This window comes from Ictalurus furcatus, chromosome 8 (assembly GCF_023375685.1).
Source record: "Ictalurus furcatus strain D&B chromosome 8, Billie_1.0, whole genome shotgun sequence".
NCBI classification, from domain to species: Eukaryota; Metazoa; Chordata; class Actinopteri; order Siluriformes; family Ictaluridae; genus Ictalurus; species Ictalurus furcatus.
Window position 1 is genome coordinate 21,711,269 of NC_071262.1, and position 13,786 is coordinate 21,725,054.

The 13,786-nt window shown below is 41.0% G+C and overlaps 1 protein-coding gene across 4 annotated transcripts in view; it reads left to right on the plus strand.

The window, feature by feature from the left end:
• cnot1 (CCR4-NOT transcription complex, subunit 1) overlaps positions 1-13,786 on the plus strand; it is a 30,990-nt gene that overhangs the window by 12,766 nt on the left and 4,438 nt on the right. For 2 of the 4 annotated variants that reach the window (XM_053631447.1, XM_053631448.1), the window contains exons 19-41: positions 1,110-1,235; positions 1,621-1,745; positions 2,006-2,292; positions 3,533-3,611; positions 3,757-3,987; positions 4,800-4,940; positions 5,028-5,207; positions 5,291-5,407; positions 5,499-5,609; positions 5,803-5,880; positions 6,500-6,677; positions 7,029-7,159; positions 8,061-8,357; positions 8,445-8,585; positions 8,703-8,807; positions 8,904-9,023; positions 10,026-10,223; positions 10,313-10,455; positions 10,866-10,974; positions 11,120-11,289; positions 11,628-11,859; positions 12,154-12,402; positions 12,567-12,730. In XM_053631447.1, the coding sequence (XP_053487422.1) occupies positions 1,110-1,235; positions 1,621-1,745; positions 2,006-2,292; positions 3,533-3,611; positions 3,757-3,987; positions 4,800-4,940; positions 5,028-5,207; positions 5,291-5,407; positions 5,499-5,609; positions 5,803-5,880; positions 6,500-6,677; positions 7,029-7,159; positions 8,061-8,357; positions 8,445-8,585; positions 8,703-8,807; positions 8,904-9,023; positions 10,026-10,223; positions 10,313-10,455; positions 10,866-10,974; positions 11,120-11,289; positions 11,628-11,859; positions 12,154-12,402; positions 12,567-12,730 (3,712 nt within the window). The remainder of the gene's footprint in view (positions 1-1,109; positions 1,236-1,620; positions 1,746-2,005; positions 2,293-3,532; positions 3,612-3,756; positions 3,988-4,799; positions 4,941-5,027; positions 5,208-5,290; positions 5,408-5,498; positions 5,610-5,802; positions 5,881-6,499; positions 6,678-7,028; positions 7,160-8,060; positions 8,358-8,444; positions 8,586-8,702; positions 8,808-8,903; positions 9,024-10,025; positions 10,224-10,312; positions 10,456-10,865; positions 10,975-11,119; positions 11,290-11,627; positions 11,860-12,153; positions 12,403-12,566; positions 12,731-13,786) is intronic. The other 2 variants (XM_053631449.1, XM_053631450.1) reach the window with 2 other exon arrangements.

Below are 13,786 nucleotides of genomic sequence, written 5' to 3' on the forward strand. Positions count from 1 at the left end.
CGGGGGAAAAACGGATGCTTTAGAAGAGGCACTCAACTGTATATGCGGTCTAGGCAGTAAAACAGTAACACCTCGACTGTACGGGCTGCCTGGGAAAACATTTGATGGGGTGAAAGAAAATAAAGTCGTTAAGACAAGCGTGACCGTGTGAATACAGTACCGTGGCCACTAAGCCAGGCTGGTTAAAGTTGCCAAATAAGATACCGGTTTAGCTTGTATCTGAATATCTTGTGTGCAGAGAACAGATTAGATGCTGTAAAAACAAACCTCTATTGCAGGGCAAAGAGTTCAGTCTTCTCCAAAAGTTTAAAGTGCACAAACTGGAAATTGGCTGCATGACCTGCCTCGCACTCCAGTTAGAGAACCTGCTGCACATTGAAGCACTAAACAGCCAAAACGTGAACACGATGAAATAGAGAACGGGTGCTGAGCAGAAACTACAAAGGGCTACCTTCCAACCTGTGCTTACTCTGTAAAACCTATTGCTTTGGTTCTGCTTCATGTTTTCAGAAGTGAATATTGATCTTGAAATGTACATTCACCATCAACGCTTTCAGATTTGAGTCATTTGAATTTTTCTTGGAGCTGCTATATGCCTATGGTGCATTAATTTATTACCTGTATGCAATATTTATGCAACCTTTGCAATTTCCCACATTGGCCCTTCTCTCTCATGGCCCCCTAATCCCCATCTCTGAATTTGCTACATCACACTCACTCCTCTACGCAAATAGCTGGTGTGTGGTGGGCGTTTTGGCGCACTATGGCTGTCGTCGCATCATCCAGGTGGATGCGACACACTAGTGGTGGTTGAGACCCCCCATACTATGTAAAGCACTTAGAGTGTCTAGAAAAGTGCTGTATAAATGTAACTAACTAATGTGGCATCAACATCAAGGTCTAAATTGCGATGACATGACAACCCGGTTCTGACAGTCACTAATTGTAAGTGTTTTTCCTGAGTATTTATCCAAGAAGTGTAAACTTTTAAACATATTCTTGAAGCACTAAGCAGAATGACTGGTCCCTTGCAATGAAAGTCCATGACAGTGTTTTTTATGGTTTTGGCTTGTTTGCTTGTGTCAATTGTGGATTATTTGTTTGTGCAGGCCCGTTGAGTTCAGGCAGCTTAAGTGGGATTGGTTCAGGCTTGGGCATGCCAGCAGTGAGCAGCGACCCTTTTGGAACACGGAAGATGAGCACACCGGGGCTGAACCCGCCCACCTTCCAGCATTGTAGGTTGAAGATCTGTACGTGGTGGTGGTGGGACTGAGAGTGCCTGGAGCCTCAGCTGTGTTTCCTCGAAATTTGAAAATTTACCCATCAACCTAGTATGATGTGCATTCACTTATCATACGTTTTGCACATACGTAATCAGACCTGTTGTAAGAGGAAACGCAGAGCAGTCTACATTACTGCTGTATTTTGCTTAGCAACCAGCTTGGTGGGAAGTCCGAAACTGGATATTATTTATCCCCAGAAATTTACAAAAACAAGCTGTTTGCCAGGAATCAATTGCTTATTTGCATGTGTTGTCTGCTTGTGTATTTCTACCTGTTTCTAAAAGATTATATTTAAGTCAATTGCTTCTTCCTGCTTTTTTTTAAATATTTTTTTTAGCTGACCTCTCTCAGGTGTGGCCCGAGGCAAACCAGCACTTTAGTAAGGAGATTGATGACGAGGCCAACAGCTACTTCCAGCGAATCTACAACCATCCCCCTCACCCCACCATGTCTGTGGATGAGGTGAGTCGCATGCAGCATCTTCTCAAAAGGATTTTTTGCACACTGTGTAACAGCAGCAGAGTTTACGCGTTTCACACACTAGTTAACCAGCTTTACTTTCTCGTCAGGGCATATAAACACAAGGAACCAATATTTGTTATTGTTTTTAATAAAAAATATTAACTTATATTTATTACTTTATTAATTTATATTTGATGCCCCCTCCCGGCAACAGGTGAGTTAAAGTTTCACTGAATGTTTCTCATACCTGCCTCTCTCAGGTGCTGGAGATGCTGCAGAGGTTTAAGGACTCAAACATCAAACGGGAGCGGGAGGTGTTTAACTGCATGCTTCGCAACCTTTTCGAGGAGTACCGTTTCTTCCCTCAGTACCCAGACAAAGAGCTGCACATCACCGCCTGCCTGTTCGGGGGCATCATCGAAAAGGGCCTGGTTACCTACATGGCCCTTGGCCTCGCCCTGCGATATGTCCTGGAAGCATTGCGCAAACCCTACGGCTCCAAAATGTATTACTTCGGCATCGCCGCACTAGATCGGTTTAAGAACAGGTAAACGTGAATTTTTATTTATTCCCGCCCACCACGTGCTCGTTCTAATACGTTATCATTTCTATACTAACAATTTTTTTAAATGTGTAACTGTTGTGAAGGTTTTTCTGTGCTATAAGAGGAAACGATGTGCTTTTATTAAATTACCGGTAACCCTGCTTCATCTGCGGCTGCAGGCTTGATTTATTTTCCTATAACAGCATGCCCCTAATTGTTTATTTTTTTATTTTAAGTGCTTCCTCGTGTATGTTGTGCTTGCTGACATCTTACAACAGGGTGTCCGTGGGTTCTTAAAAATTCTTAAAATGTCTTAAATTTCTTAATATAAAAATAAGGCCTCAATTAGCATTAAAATGTGTTTAAATTCACATTTCAAGGGTCTTAAAAATGCAACTGAACCGACACCATAAAGATGATTTTATATTTTATTTTGGCTCGTTGCTGTTTGACATGGTAAAGCCGTGTGACTGTGTTGCACTCAGTGTGTGTGCGGCTGATCAGTGTTTTAGAGCTGCTCGGTTCACGGTAAAAGCCTCTCCACGCTGACTTTGTCTCTGTCTGTTCTGTGAGTTTGAGTCTCTTTTAACCGGCATTTACATACAACACGTGCCAGATTCACTTTGCTTTTACGTTAGCGTAATCTAATTTTTTTTGGGCAAAGGTTTACAGCATTTCACCTGATCTGTAATGAAGTGAATTTAAGAAACTGCCAACTAAAAGAGGTCTTCAGTTTTCCGCCAAAATAAAAGCCACGAGGTCTAACACACAAGTGAATTATGTCAGATATTACTATTTGTATCCCAATTAAAAATGTATGATTCAGTGCAGTAATATTACAAAATAGCAATAAAAATTAAATATATATTTTCTTTATTAAAAATGTATAACACTACTTGTTTCTGGCATTAAATTGCAAAAAAACAACTTGTAAATACCGCTATGAGGGGGTTTTAAATACAGCTGTTGAGGGAGTGATGGTATATTTGACAACTTTTTCTCTTCTGTCTGCTGTAATCTATCTATCTTTTTTTCCCTCTCTTGTAAAATCATGGGAAGGAAATACTGGATTTTTTTTCCCACTTTTACTGTTGGAACAAATGGTAATGCATGGTTTGCTATGGTCCCCCATATACCTCTGTAGAAGTTTACCCTGCTATAGTTGTCATTTGAAACTTTGGGGAGAAATGGCACACTGCATCGGGTTCCTTCAGTAATTAATTGCTCACCATTTGTTTTGTAGATTGAAGGACTACCCACAGTATTGTCAGCACTTGGCCTCCATAGGCCATTTTCTGCAGTTTCCTCACCATTTGCAGGAGGTAACCAGGTTTCTTCTATTGCATAACAAGCCCTCCATGATGGTCAGCTTTTATTTCTGAGGGAAAAAATTAATTTAAAGCAGTTACTTGCAGTGTGAATGTGTTTGTTATTCATTTTTGTCTGTGTGCTCATTATGTGGTACAGTATATCGAGTATGGCCAGCAGTCCCGTGACCCTCCGGTGAAGATGCAGGGCTCCATTACCACACCAGGCAGCCTGGCTCTGGCTCAGGCTCAGGCCCAGTCCCAGCCCCCTAAAGCCCCTCAGCCGGGTCAAGCCAGCACCCTGGTGACCACCACAACCACCACTACCACCGTTGCCAAAACCTCCACCATCACCAGGCCCACTGCAGTAGGTTTTAAGAAGGATATGCCAGTGAGTAGACTTAATTGGGATGTTATTTCAAGAGTACGGCTTCGTCCACATGTATACAAATGTTTCTGAAACATACTTTCACGTATGTAAAATGTTGTTGTGTTGTAATAAGATAAGATGGAAAAACTATTGATTCCGCACTTGGGAAATTCCCTTGCCTGGGAAAATATTTACCTAGCAGGGTAAATAAGTGCATGGTATGAGTATTGAGCATTAAGTTCTTTCCTTCAACTTCTTTGTCCTGGTCAGTGTTGCAGTTAACTAAAAGATCTCAAACAAAAAAAAATGCATTGAAGGATTCCTGTTTATGAACTAATGATGAGGTGGGATGACTGCTTAAAGTTGCACTGGGATCTTATCCGAAATCTGTTTGTGGTGAGCTTTGTACTGGTGGACTCGGGAGCAGTTACAGCTCATAACTCATTCGGATGGCTCCACAAAGGTGCAAACACATTCTCTATAACATAATCAGGAGTTACAAGCACCTTTGTAACGTGCCCATAACCGCGGTGGGTACGTGCAAGTTGATGCTGTCACCCCAGTGTTTTCTAAACAGTGAAGTTTTTTAATTTCCTCACCTTAGAGGGTGTTTTTGTAAAGCAGTCATCCATAACACAAAAAAAGAACATGTTTTCAGATATATCTGTATACCTGTGGACATGGCCTAAATAAATGGATTTGTTCATTCAGAACTTTTAGTGGTTTGGGGAGGGGAAGGGGACACTGAAGTCTCACTAAAGTCTCACCTAAAATGTGGTGACTGAAGAGACGTTAGGAGAAAGATGTGAAATACGTTTTCCTTTGCTTTGCAGCCGTCAATAAACACCACAAACATAGACACGTTACTGGTGGCTACAGACCAAACGGAAAGGATCGTGGAGCCTCCAGAGAACGTTCAGGAGAAGATAGCTTTCATTTTCAACAACCTGTCCCAATCCAACATGACCCAAAAGGTAGTATTGGCACTGGTTTTAATGTTCTGTTTCTTCTTTGTGATGTGATGTAATGCAAGGCAAATTGTTGTGTATAATGTTTTATAGGTCGAAGAGCTGAAGGAGACAGTGAAGGAGGAGTTTATGCCCTGGGTGTCTCAGTACCTCGTGATGAAGCGTGTCAGCATCGAGCCAAACTTTCACAGCCTTTACTCCAACTTCCTCGACACTCTGAAGAATCCGGAGTTCGTTAAAATGGTTCTGAATGAAACCTACAGAAACATTAAGGTAATTTAAAGACCGAGACATGCTAATTGTTTGACAATTTTGAATAGTTTTGGGGCATAAAGTCATTAATCATTTTTGTTTAGGTTCTCCTGACCTCTGACAAGGCAGCTGCAAATTTCTCTGATCGATCCCTGCTGAAGAACTTGGGCCACTGGCTTGGCATGATCACCCTGGCTAAGAACAAACCCATACTTTATACAGTGAGTTCTTTTTAAATCAGTAAATAATTGTTCGTGTAGCACATTTTGTCAAACTTCTTGTCGGTAACCTCAATGCTGTGTTGCTGTGTAGGATTTGGAGTTGAAATCTCTGTTACTGGAGGCTTATGTGAAAGGCCAGCAAGAGCTGCTCTATGTGGTCCCCTTCGTGGCTAAAGTCCTGGAGTCTAGTCTGCGTAGTGTGGTATTCATCTCTCAATTTCCATTTCTTTAGGTTTCTCTCTTTTTAAGTAATTCAACAGTTCTGTGGTGTCAAGGCGAGAGATAAGTGACTAGCTGCAGGTTGTGTTTTTTTTTTTTTTTTTTGGTTGTTTTTTTTATTATTATTCCTTCTTTTCTGACCTCTTGCTAAACCCAAAATCTCTGGTTTTGTTAAGGTTTTCAGACCACAGAACCCTTGGACCATGGCCATCATGAACGTATTGGCCGAGCTACACCAGGAGCATGATCTGAAGGTCTGTGGATTGTGGAGCTGATGCACTACCAGTCAAAAGTTTAGACACACTCATTCTTTATTTAAATTTTTCCCCCACATTTTAGAATAATAATAAACAAAACTCTGGAGTAACACAAATGGAACTATGGGAATTATGCTGTGATTAAAAAATCCAAAATAAATCAAAATAATTTAGTACTTTAGCATCTTCAAAGTAGGCACCCTTTTTGCCTAGAATTTCCAGAAATGTATTCTTGGTATTTTCTCAACTGATTTCTTGAGGAATTTCCCTGAGATGCTTTTTAAACAGTATTAAAGGAGGTCCCACCTATGCTGGACTCTTATTGTCTGCTTTTCGGAATATTTCGCTCAGTCATCTGTTTAAAAATAGATTTTTTTTTTCGTAAATGTTAGTTTTCTATGAAAGAAATGAATGTTGGCACAATTCTTTTTGTCTACAACACCAGTTTCAAATGTTTAATCATACACCTTCAAATCAAAAGGTTTTTAAGATCATGAGAAACACTTCAGTCAGGTGTCTCCAAACATTTTACCGATTGTGTTTACCTGAGAATCATCCTTCATTCGTTGCAAATTCACTAAATCTAATAGCAGTCATTTCTCTTCTGACTCAACAGCTAAACCTGAAGTTTGAGATTGAGGTGCTGTGTAAGAACCTGTCTCTGGACATTAATGACCTGAAACCTGGGAACCTGCTGAAAGACAAAGAGAAGCTGAAAAATCTGGAAGAGCAGCTGTCTGCACCAAAGAAGGAAACAAAGCCACCTGAAGAAATGCTGCCGATAGTCACTTCAGGTACAAAGCACATCGCGTTTAACTGTGTAGTATTTACACTTGCGACTGTTCTTACTTTACCTTCAGCAAAACTATGGTGCTGTGAAAAACACCTTCAGGTGTCAATATGGGTGATGGGACAAATTTAGTTACCTGGTTTGCACTTGGTAAATAAATTGGGTAAGTGCCCTCTTGGCATGATTTATATCATTCGTTGATTTTTGATTTTGTTTGTTTTTTTGGCTTGGAAGGTCCACTTTTTCCCCATTCTCTGCTCCGGTCTCCTTGCTTGCTTCATCCAACGATGATGACTTCCAGTTTTTTAACTGACTGGAATTTTTTTTTCTTCTCTTTTTCTTTTCTCCTTCACAGCTGCTCCTTCAGCTCCTGCGACCACAGCGACCACCGCCACCACGGGGCCGCCCACACCGCAGTTCAGCTACCATGACATCAATGTGTATGCACTAGCGGGCCTGGCCCCACACATTACCATCAACAGCACTGTAAGCTAATTCTGATCATTCTTATAGAGCTTCTAGATCATTCTTCGACAGATCACTGCTAAAAGTCTAGATTCAGGTCACGATCATGCCATACTTAGGCTCTACAATACAGATGCTGGAGTATGATAGGATTTTATTGCGGTCATGCATCTCACGATACATTAAAATTAAACTGAAGTCAGGGTTCGTACAAGGTGCTTAAATTTGGCTTTTTTTTATTGGCAATTCGGCTTTATTAAAATACAGTACGTGAGCACAGAGTAGGAGAGAAGTAAACAGATGTAAAGAGCTAACACTAGGCCGAATGCTAATACGACGTGATGAATATGCTAATTAGCACGACATCATCCAGCGACTTTCCACTGAAAGTTGTTGGCAACAGTGCTCCCGTCATTCACTTGGAGTATGCTGATGTTATGGTGAAGACGAAGCAATGTCTGGAAAGTGTAAATTTAGTCCAGCATGGCAGCAAAAGGCGCCATATAAAAATTGACTGTTTTATATTATAATATATAAGAACGTTTGCATGACCTCTCATTATAGTCCTTGAAAACAAAACAAAAAATGGTGCTTGAATAGTCCTTAAGAATCTCATTATGAGGAATCTATATGAACTTGCATTAATGTGATTCATGTCTGCATCTCAGCAACGCCATGATTTATCTGGAACTTTTTAGTCGACCCAGAAGGACATTGCCATTTGTTGAAACCTATTACTGTGCATCAGAACAATACCGTGCAGCCATAACAAAGCTTTTGCACTCTTTTGCTGAGACAAAATTCCGAGCGAAGCGACACGATTAAGCGTTTAAATGTTTGTAAAATGGCCAGCCTTTTATAAACAGGCACATCTCCTCTGAAATGTGTTTTTGAGTCAGTGCTGTTTTCTTATCCTGAGCAGATCCCGCTGCTGCAGGCACATCCACAGCTGAAGCAGTGCGTGAGGCAGGCGATCGAACGCGCCGTACAAGAGCTCGTTCACCCCGTGGTGGACCGCTCTATCAAGATCGCCATGACTACGTGTGAGCAGATCGTCAGGAAGGACTTTGCTCTCGACTCTGAGGAATCACACATGCGCGTCGCCGCCCACCACATGATGCGCAATTTGACTGCCGGAATGGCCATGATCACCTGCAGAGAGCCGCTTATTAATAACATCACCGCCAACCTGAAAAACACCTTCGCTGCTGCCCTCAGGGTAAACTTGCACCAATAGAGATGTACACATACATACACACTGATTCTTTTCTGTAGTTGTGTGTAACTCGCTGCCCCTGTTGTACAGGCTCCCACACCCCAGCAGAGGGAAATGATGGAGGAGGCGGCTAACCGCATTGCTCAGGATAACTGCGAGCTGGCCTGCTGCTTCATTCAGAAGACTGCTGTGGAGAAAGCTGGACCAGAGATGGACAAGAGATTGGCCACTGTAAGACTTCCATGCTCTTATTAGCTTTAAATGTGCTTTTAAATGCTCGTCATTGACTTTACATGCCCCAGACATATATAACCTGTGCTACTGTTTGTGTTGTGTGTTCTGCTGTAGGAGTTCGAGCTGAGGAAACATGCTCGTCAGGAAGGTCGGCGCTACTGCGACCCCATGGTGCTCACTTACCAAGCAGAGCGCATGCCAGAGCAGATCCGCCTTAAGGTGCGCCTTCGCCTTAAGTGTTAGGGAATTGAAAGCTATGTATATTTGCTAGGTGACTAATGAAGATCGTTTATCCTACATTCCTCTGTTCTGCAGGTGGGTGGTGTGGACCCTAAGCAGCTGGCTGTTTATGAGGAGTTTGCCCGCAATGTACCAGGCTTCCTGCCCAGCAACGATCTTTCTCAGCCCACTGGATTTCTGGCCCAGCCTATGAAGGTGTGTACAAAATCAACACCTATTTTTGGGTCTATTTCAGATAACATTATGCATGTTCGTGTTTATACGCTCAAAGTTGCTGAATTTGCTCTACCTGTTCATTTCTATTTATTTAATTTTCTTTTTTTTTTTAAGTGACATGAAATTGCAAGATACTAACAGGATACCAAATAAATGCTTGTCATTTGACACTTGTTCACATATACTTGTGCACTGATTGCTATAAATATAACAGATGTGTTTTACAAATGTACGGAGGACCAAACCTACAGAAATCAAAAATAAATATGTAAAGAGAGAGAAATATAATAGAGGCATAAAATAAATAAAGGACTAAATAAAACAAATGATTCATTTTTAATTAAATTAATCAAAAATTTTGTATTACTTTCATTTATCCTCTGTTTTTAAATGTGTTTTTATTCTTTATGTATTTTATTTTTATTGTAGGTTTTTTTCATAAATTTTTATTCATGCGTTCATTTTTTATATTTATTTATTCCTGTCTGTATTAGTTTCCTTATTTATTTATACATTTATTTATTTTTGCTTTTCTGTGTGCAACATGCAAATGAGGAGGCAGTCGTTGCGTAGCTCCAGTGCATCATTGATTGAGAGCTAAATGTGTGTGTATATGAGAGAAATAAATGTATAAATATGGAAATATATACGTGTGAGAATAAATATAAATGAACCTATAAATATAAAAATAAATGGAAAAAATAAATAAAAGAAGTTAAAAAGAATAAAAATAAATAGAGAATAATAAATGAAGGGGAAAAGTAACACAGAAATTTAGGATAAAATGAAATTAAAAATTAATATTTGTTTTATCAAGTCATTTATTCCTTTGTTTTCCTATTATATTTGTTTGTTTTATTTATTTATTTTTAATTTCTGCAGGTTTGGTCCCCCATACAAATGAGGTTGCTTAAAGTATCTTGGAGTATTTAATCAGATTCCAGTCTAACTTTAAATCCTCACTTGTCTCTTGTGCATCAGCAGCAGCAGGCGTGGCCTACGGATGACATGGCTCACATCTACGATAAGTGCATCTCTGACCTGGAGCAGCACCTGCATGCCATCCCTCCAGCTTTGGCCATGAACCCACAAGCCCAGGCCCTGCGCAGCCTCCTCGAGGCTGTGGTCATGGCACGCAACTCCCGCGATGGCATCACTGCACTGGGCCTGCTGCAGAAAGTGAGTTGAAATAATTTTTATTTTTTTCATTTTTTAAAATAAATATTCTTTTTTAAATTGCTTGCGTTCTCAACTTCATCTCTCTTCAGGCTGTCGAGGGTCTGTTGGACGCCACTAGTGGTGCAGATGCAGAGTTGCTGCTGAGTTACAGAGAGTGCCACCTGCTGGTGCTGAAGGCACTGCAGGACAGCCGTGCTTACGGGCCACAGTGGTGCAACAAGCAAATCACCAGGTCGGTTTTAAAAACATGGCATCAGAATAAGATCTTAAGTCATATAGGTTTTAAGAATTACTCTTTATAAAAGAGTAGGCATAAAGCATTCTGAGGTTTTGAAGTGGAGGGTTTTTTTTGTCCCCCCCGCTTTTTTTTTGGCTTTTTTTCTCTTTTTTTTTTTTCTTCCCATTTTAAATCTCAATTTTAAGTCCCTTAAGATTTAGATTGTTTATTTGTACACACAACTAGACCATGTTTAAAATAAAATACTTTTGACCAGTAGTGTAATCAGATATGGTTTAATAAGCTCCGGCTGGCCCCAAAACTTGATTAGGAGGTGGGGATTGCACCAACTAGCATCAACTCCTCTCAATTCTGAAAAAGTTACATATTGTCTCATTTGGAACGTGCTGCTTAATATGCTACAGGTGCCTGATCGAGTGCCGTGATGAGTACAAGTACAACGTGGAGGCAGTGGAGCTCTTGATCAGAAATCACCTCGTCAACATGCAGCAATATGACCTGCACCTTGCACAGGTAAGGTTCTCATGTATGCATGTCCCTGTCTTTCTCTTTAGAAACCTTGTCCTGTGTGACTTTTAGACTCAATTGATTTGATTTGAATGAAACTTTGAAGATTTTTATACTTTTTTTTTTGTTTGTTTGTTTGTTTCTTTTCCAGTCGATGGAGAACGGTTTGCACTACATGGCGGTGGCGTTCGCTATGCAGCTGGTGAAGTTGCTACTGGTGGACGAACGCAGCGTGAGCCACATTACCGAAGCGGACCTGTTCCACACCATCGAGACTCTGATGAGGACCTGTGCACACTCCAGAGCCAGTGCACCGGAAGGGTTAGCTAGCACACATGCTTTTGTATCTAATTCATACTGATGAGTGTCTCCTGTATTGTGCTGTATCTTTTGTAGTGTGTGTGACATCGCACTTTATAATCGCGACCATTTTGAGGACTGATCATTGATAGTCTATGCTTCATTAAGTAGATTTATGTCTTCATTTGTACTGATAAGTGTCTGCCCTAATACACTGGCTATGTACTATATAGCAACAAGAAGCAGTGTCGTGTCTGGTGATGTGGTGGCGCAATTTTGAAAGTGGACACATGCCTTTTGCTTTTGGAATTCAACCCTGTGTTGTTAACTGATGAAGTTCTAACATGGTCTTTTTCAAGCCTGCCCCAGCTGATGGATGTGGTTCGCTCCAATTACGAGGCCATGATCGACCGTCACCACGGAGGACCCAACTTCATGATGCACTCTGGGATCTCACAAGCATCTGAGTACGACGATCCCCCAGGCCTGCGTGAGAAAGCGGAGTATCTGCTGAGAGAGTGGGTTAATCTGTACCACTCGGCTGCTGCTGGCAGGGACAGCACCAAAGCCTTCTCTGCCTTCGTGGGTCAGGTTAGACCAACTTTAAAAAATGAATAAATAAATAAATTGCTAAACTCTATATTCTTTGACAGTATCTATAACATACTATGAACACATGCATAACTGTATAATGTAGCCATGCTGTGCATAATATTAGACATACAAGTTTTGTCGTTGCGCTGTTGACCGACATTAGATTCTAATATCGTCTGATTTCACCACCAGTTGCCATCGTTTTTAAAATCGCAGGCCAACATGGTCTAAATGGCACGGTTGTATGTTTCTCTCTTTCATGCACTCCTTCTTTCACACATCTGTTCACAGATGCATCAGCAAGGCATTCTGAAGACTGACGACCTCATCACCCGATTCTTCCGGCTGTGCACGGAGATGTGCGTAGAGATAAGCTACCGTGCTCAGGCCGAGCAGCAGCACAACCCGGCCGCCAGCGCTGCCATTATCCGCGCCAAATGCTACCATAACCTGGACGCTTTCGTCCGCCTCATCGCCCTGCTAGTCAAGCATTCCGGAGAGGCCACAAACACAGTCACCAAGATCAACCTGTTAAACAAGGTGCGGGATGAAAGATGGACTAACGTGACACGCCTCTGGCAACTGTGGATTCTAATCCTATTTAGAATTGGCAGATATTGATGCGTTGGCAAAGGATCTTGTTTTGCTGAGGATTCAGGGTTTTGGACTGATTTGCCTTTTGGTGTATGTGTGTGCGTGTGCAGGTATTGGGCATTGTAGTGGGTGTGCTGATCCAGGACCATGACGTGAGGCAGGCGGATTTCCAGCAGCTACCCTACCACCGCATTTTCATCATGCTGCTGCTGGAGCTTAATGCCCCTGAGCATGTACTGGAGACCATCAACTTCCAGACCCTCACTGCCTTCTGGTAACAAGTTTGAGTCTAGTGCCAAAGCCAATTAAAATGAAATGTTTGTTTTTAAAATGACCACATTGCATTGTTCTACTAGTTACTACACACACACAATTGCTTTACGGCATTATGGCATCCTCCCTATGCAAAATCCGTCCGAAATTTGTGTAACCTTCAGCCAAGGTTGTACTTGGCGCCCAACTTTGTAGCGTTGCTTATATGCTCACCGGTGTATCTTGTAGGGCTGCTCGATTATGGCAAAAATCATAATCACGATTATTTTGGTCAATATTGAAATCATGATTATTAAACACGATTACTTATTGACTTTGGAAACGAGCATTTTTATTGAACTTTAAAAAAAAAAAAAAAAAAAAAAATTAAGCGGATTTTCTTGAATATAATTCAAGAATATGTAAAACAAAAATTAAATAAATTAAAGAGAGCTGGCGGAGCACGTCACATGACGCATTTCGGCAAATCGCGTAGCCTGAAATGAGCTTTAAACTTCTTTACCCAATGAAATTATGTCTTCTGGTTTAGATCAGCCTTAGATTTAGTTTCTCACTATTAGTGAGCTCTAGAGAGGAAATGAGCATATTTAAACCAGCCGTCATGCTACAAGAATCCAACGATACCAAACGTTACTACTTTTTGTTCCACATCAGACTCCTCGAAACCAAACCGTTTCCAAACGGTTTGATGTTTCTTCACGACCAAAGGCTCTATTTCTGACATCTTGGCTCGAGCTGAACTAAAAATGCTGCAGCCTGGTGGGGAGCGAGTTTGGCCTTTTAGGGAGGGGTGAAAGCACTGTAAAGAAAAATGGCGCACAGTTTTTAAAAAGAAGAAAAGAGTGTTGCAAAATGGAATGCAGCAAAGTAATCGTTTTATCTCAACTATTTTCATCCTCGTCACAAGTTTCTTCTCGTGTTAAATTCTGACATATCCTATAGTTCTACCCCAAAAAAAAAGTAGCCGTAAAAGACACATACTCCTTGTTGTTAATATTCCAGCTGTCTGTTCTATATTTGCAAGTATAAACCGGACCTTTATATTTTGGTATTTTTA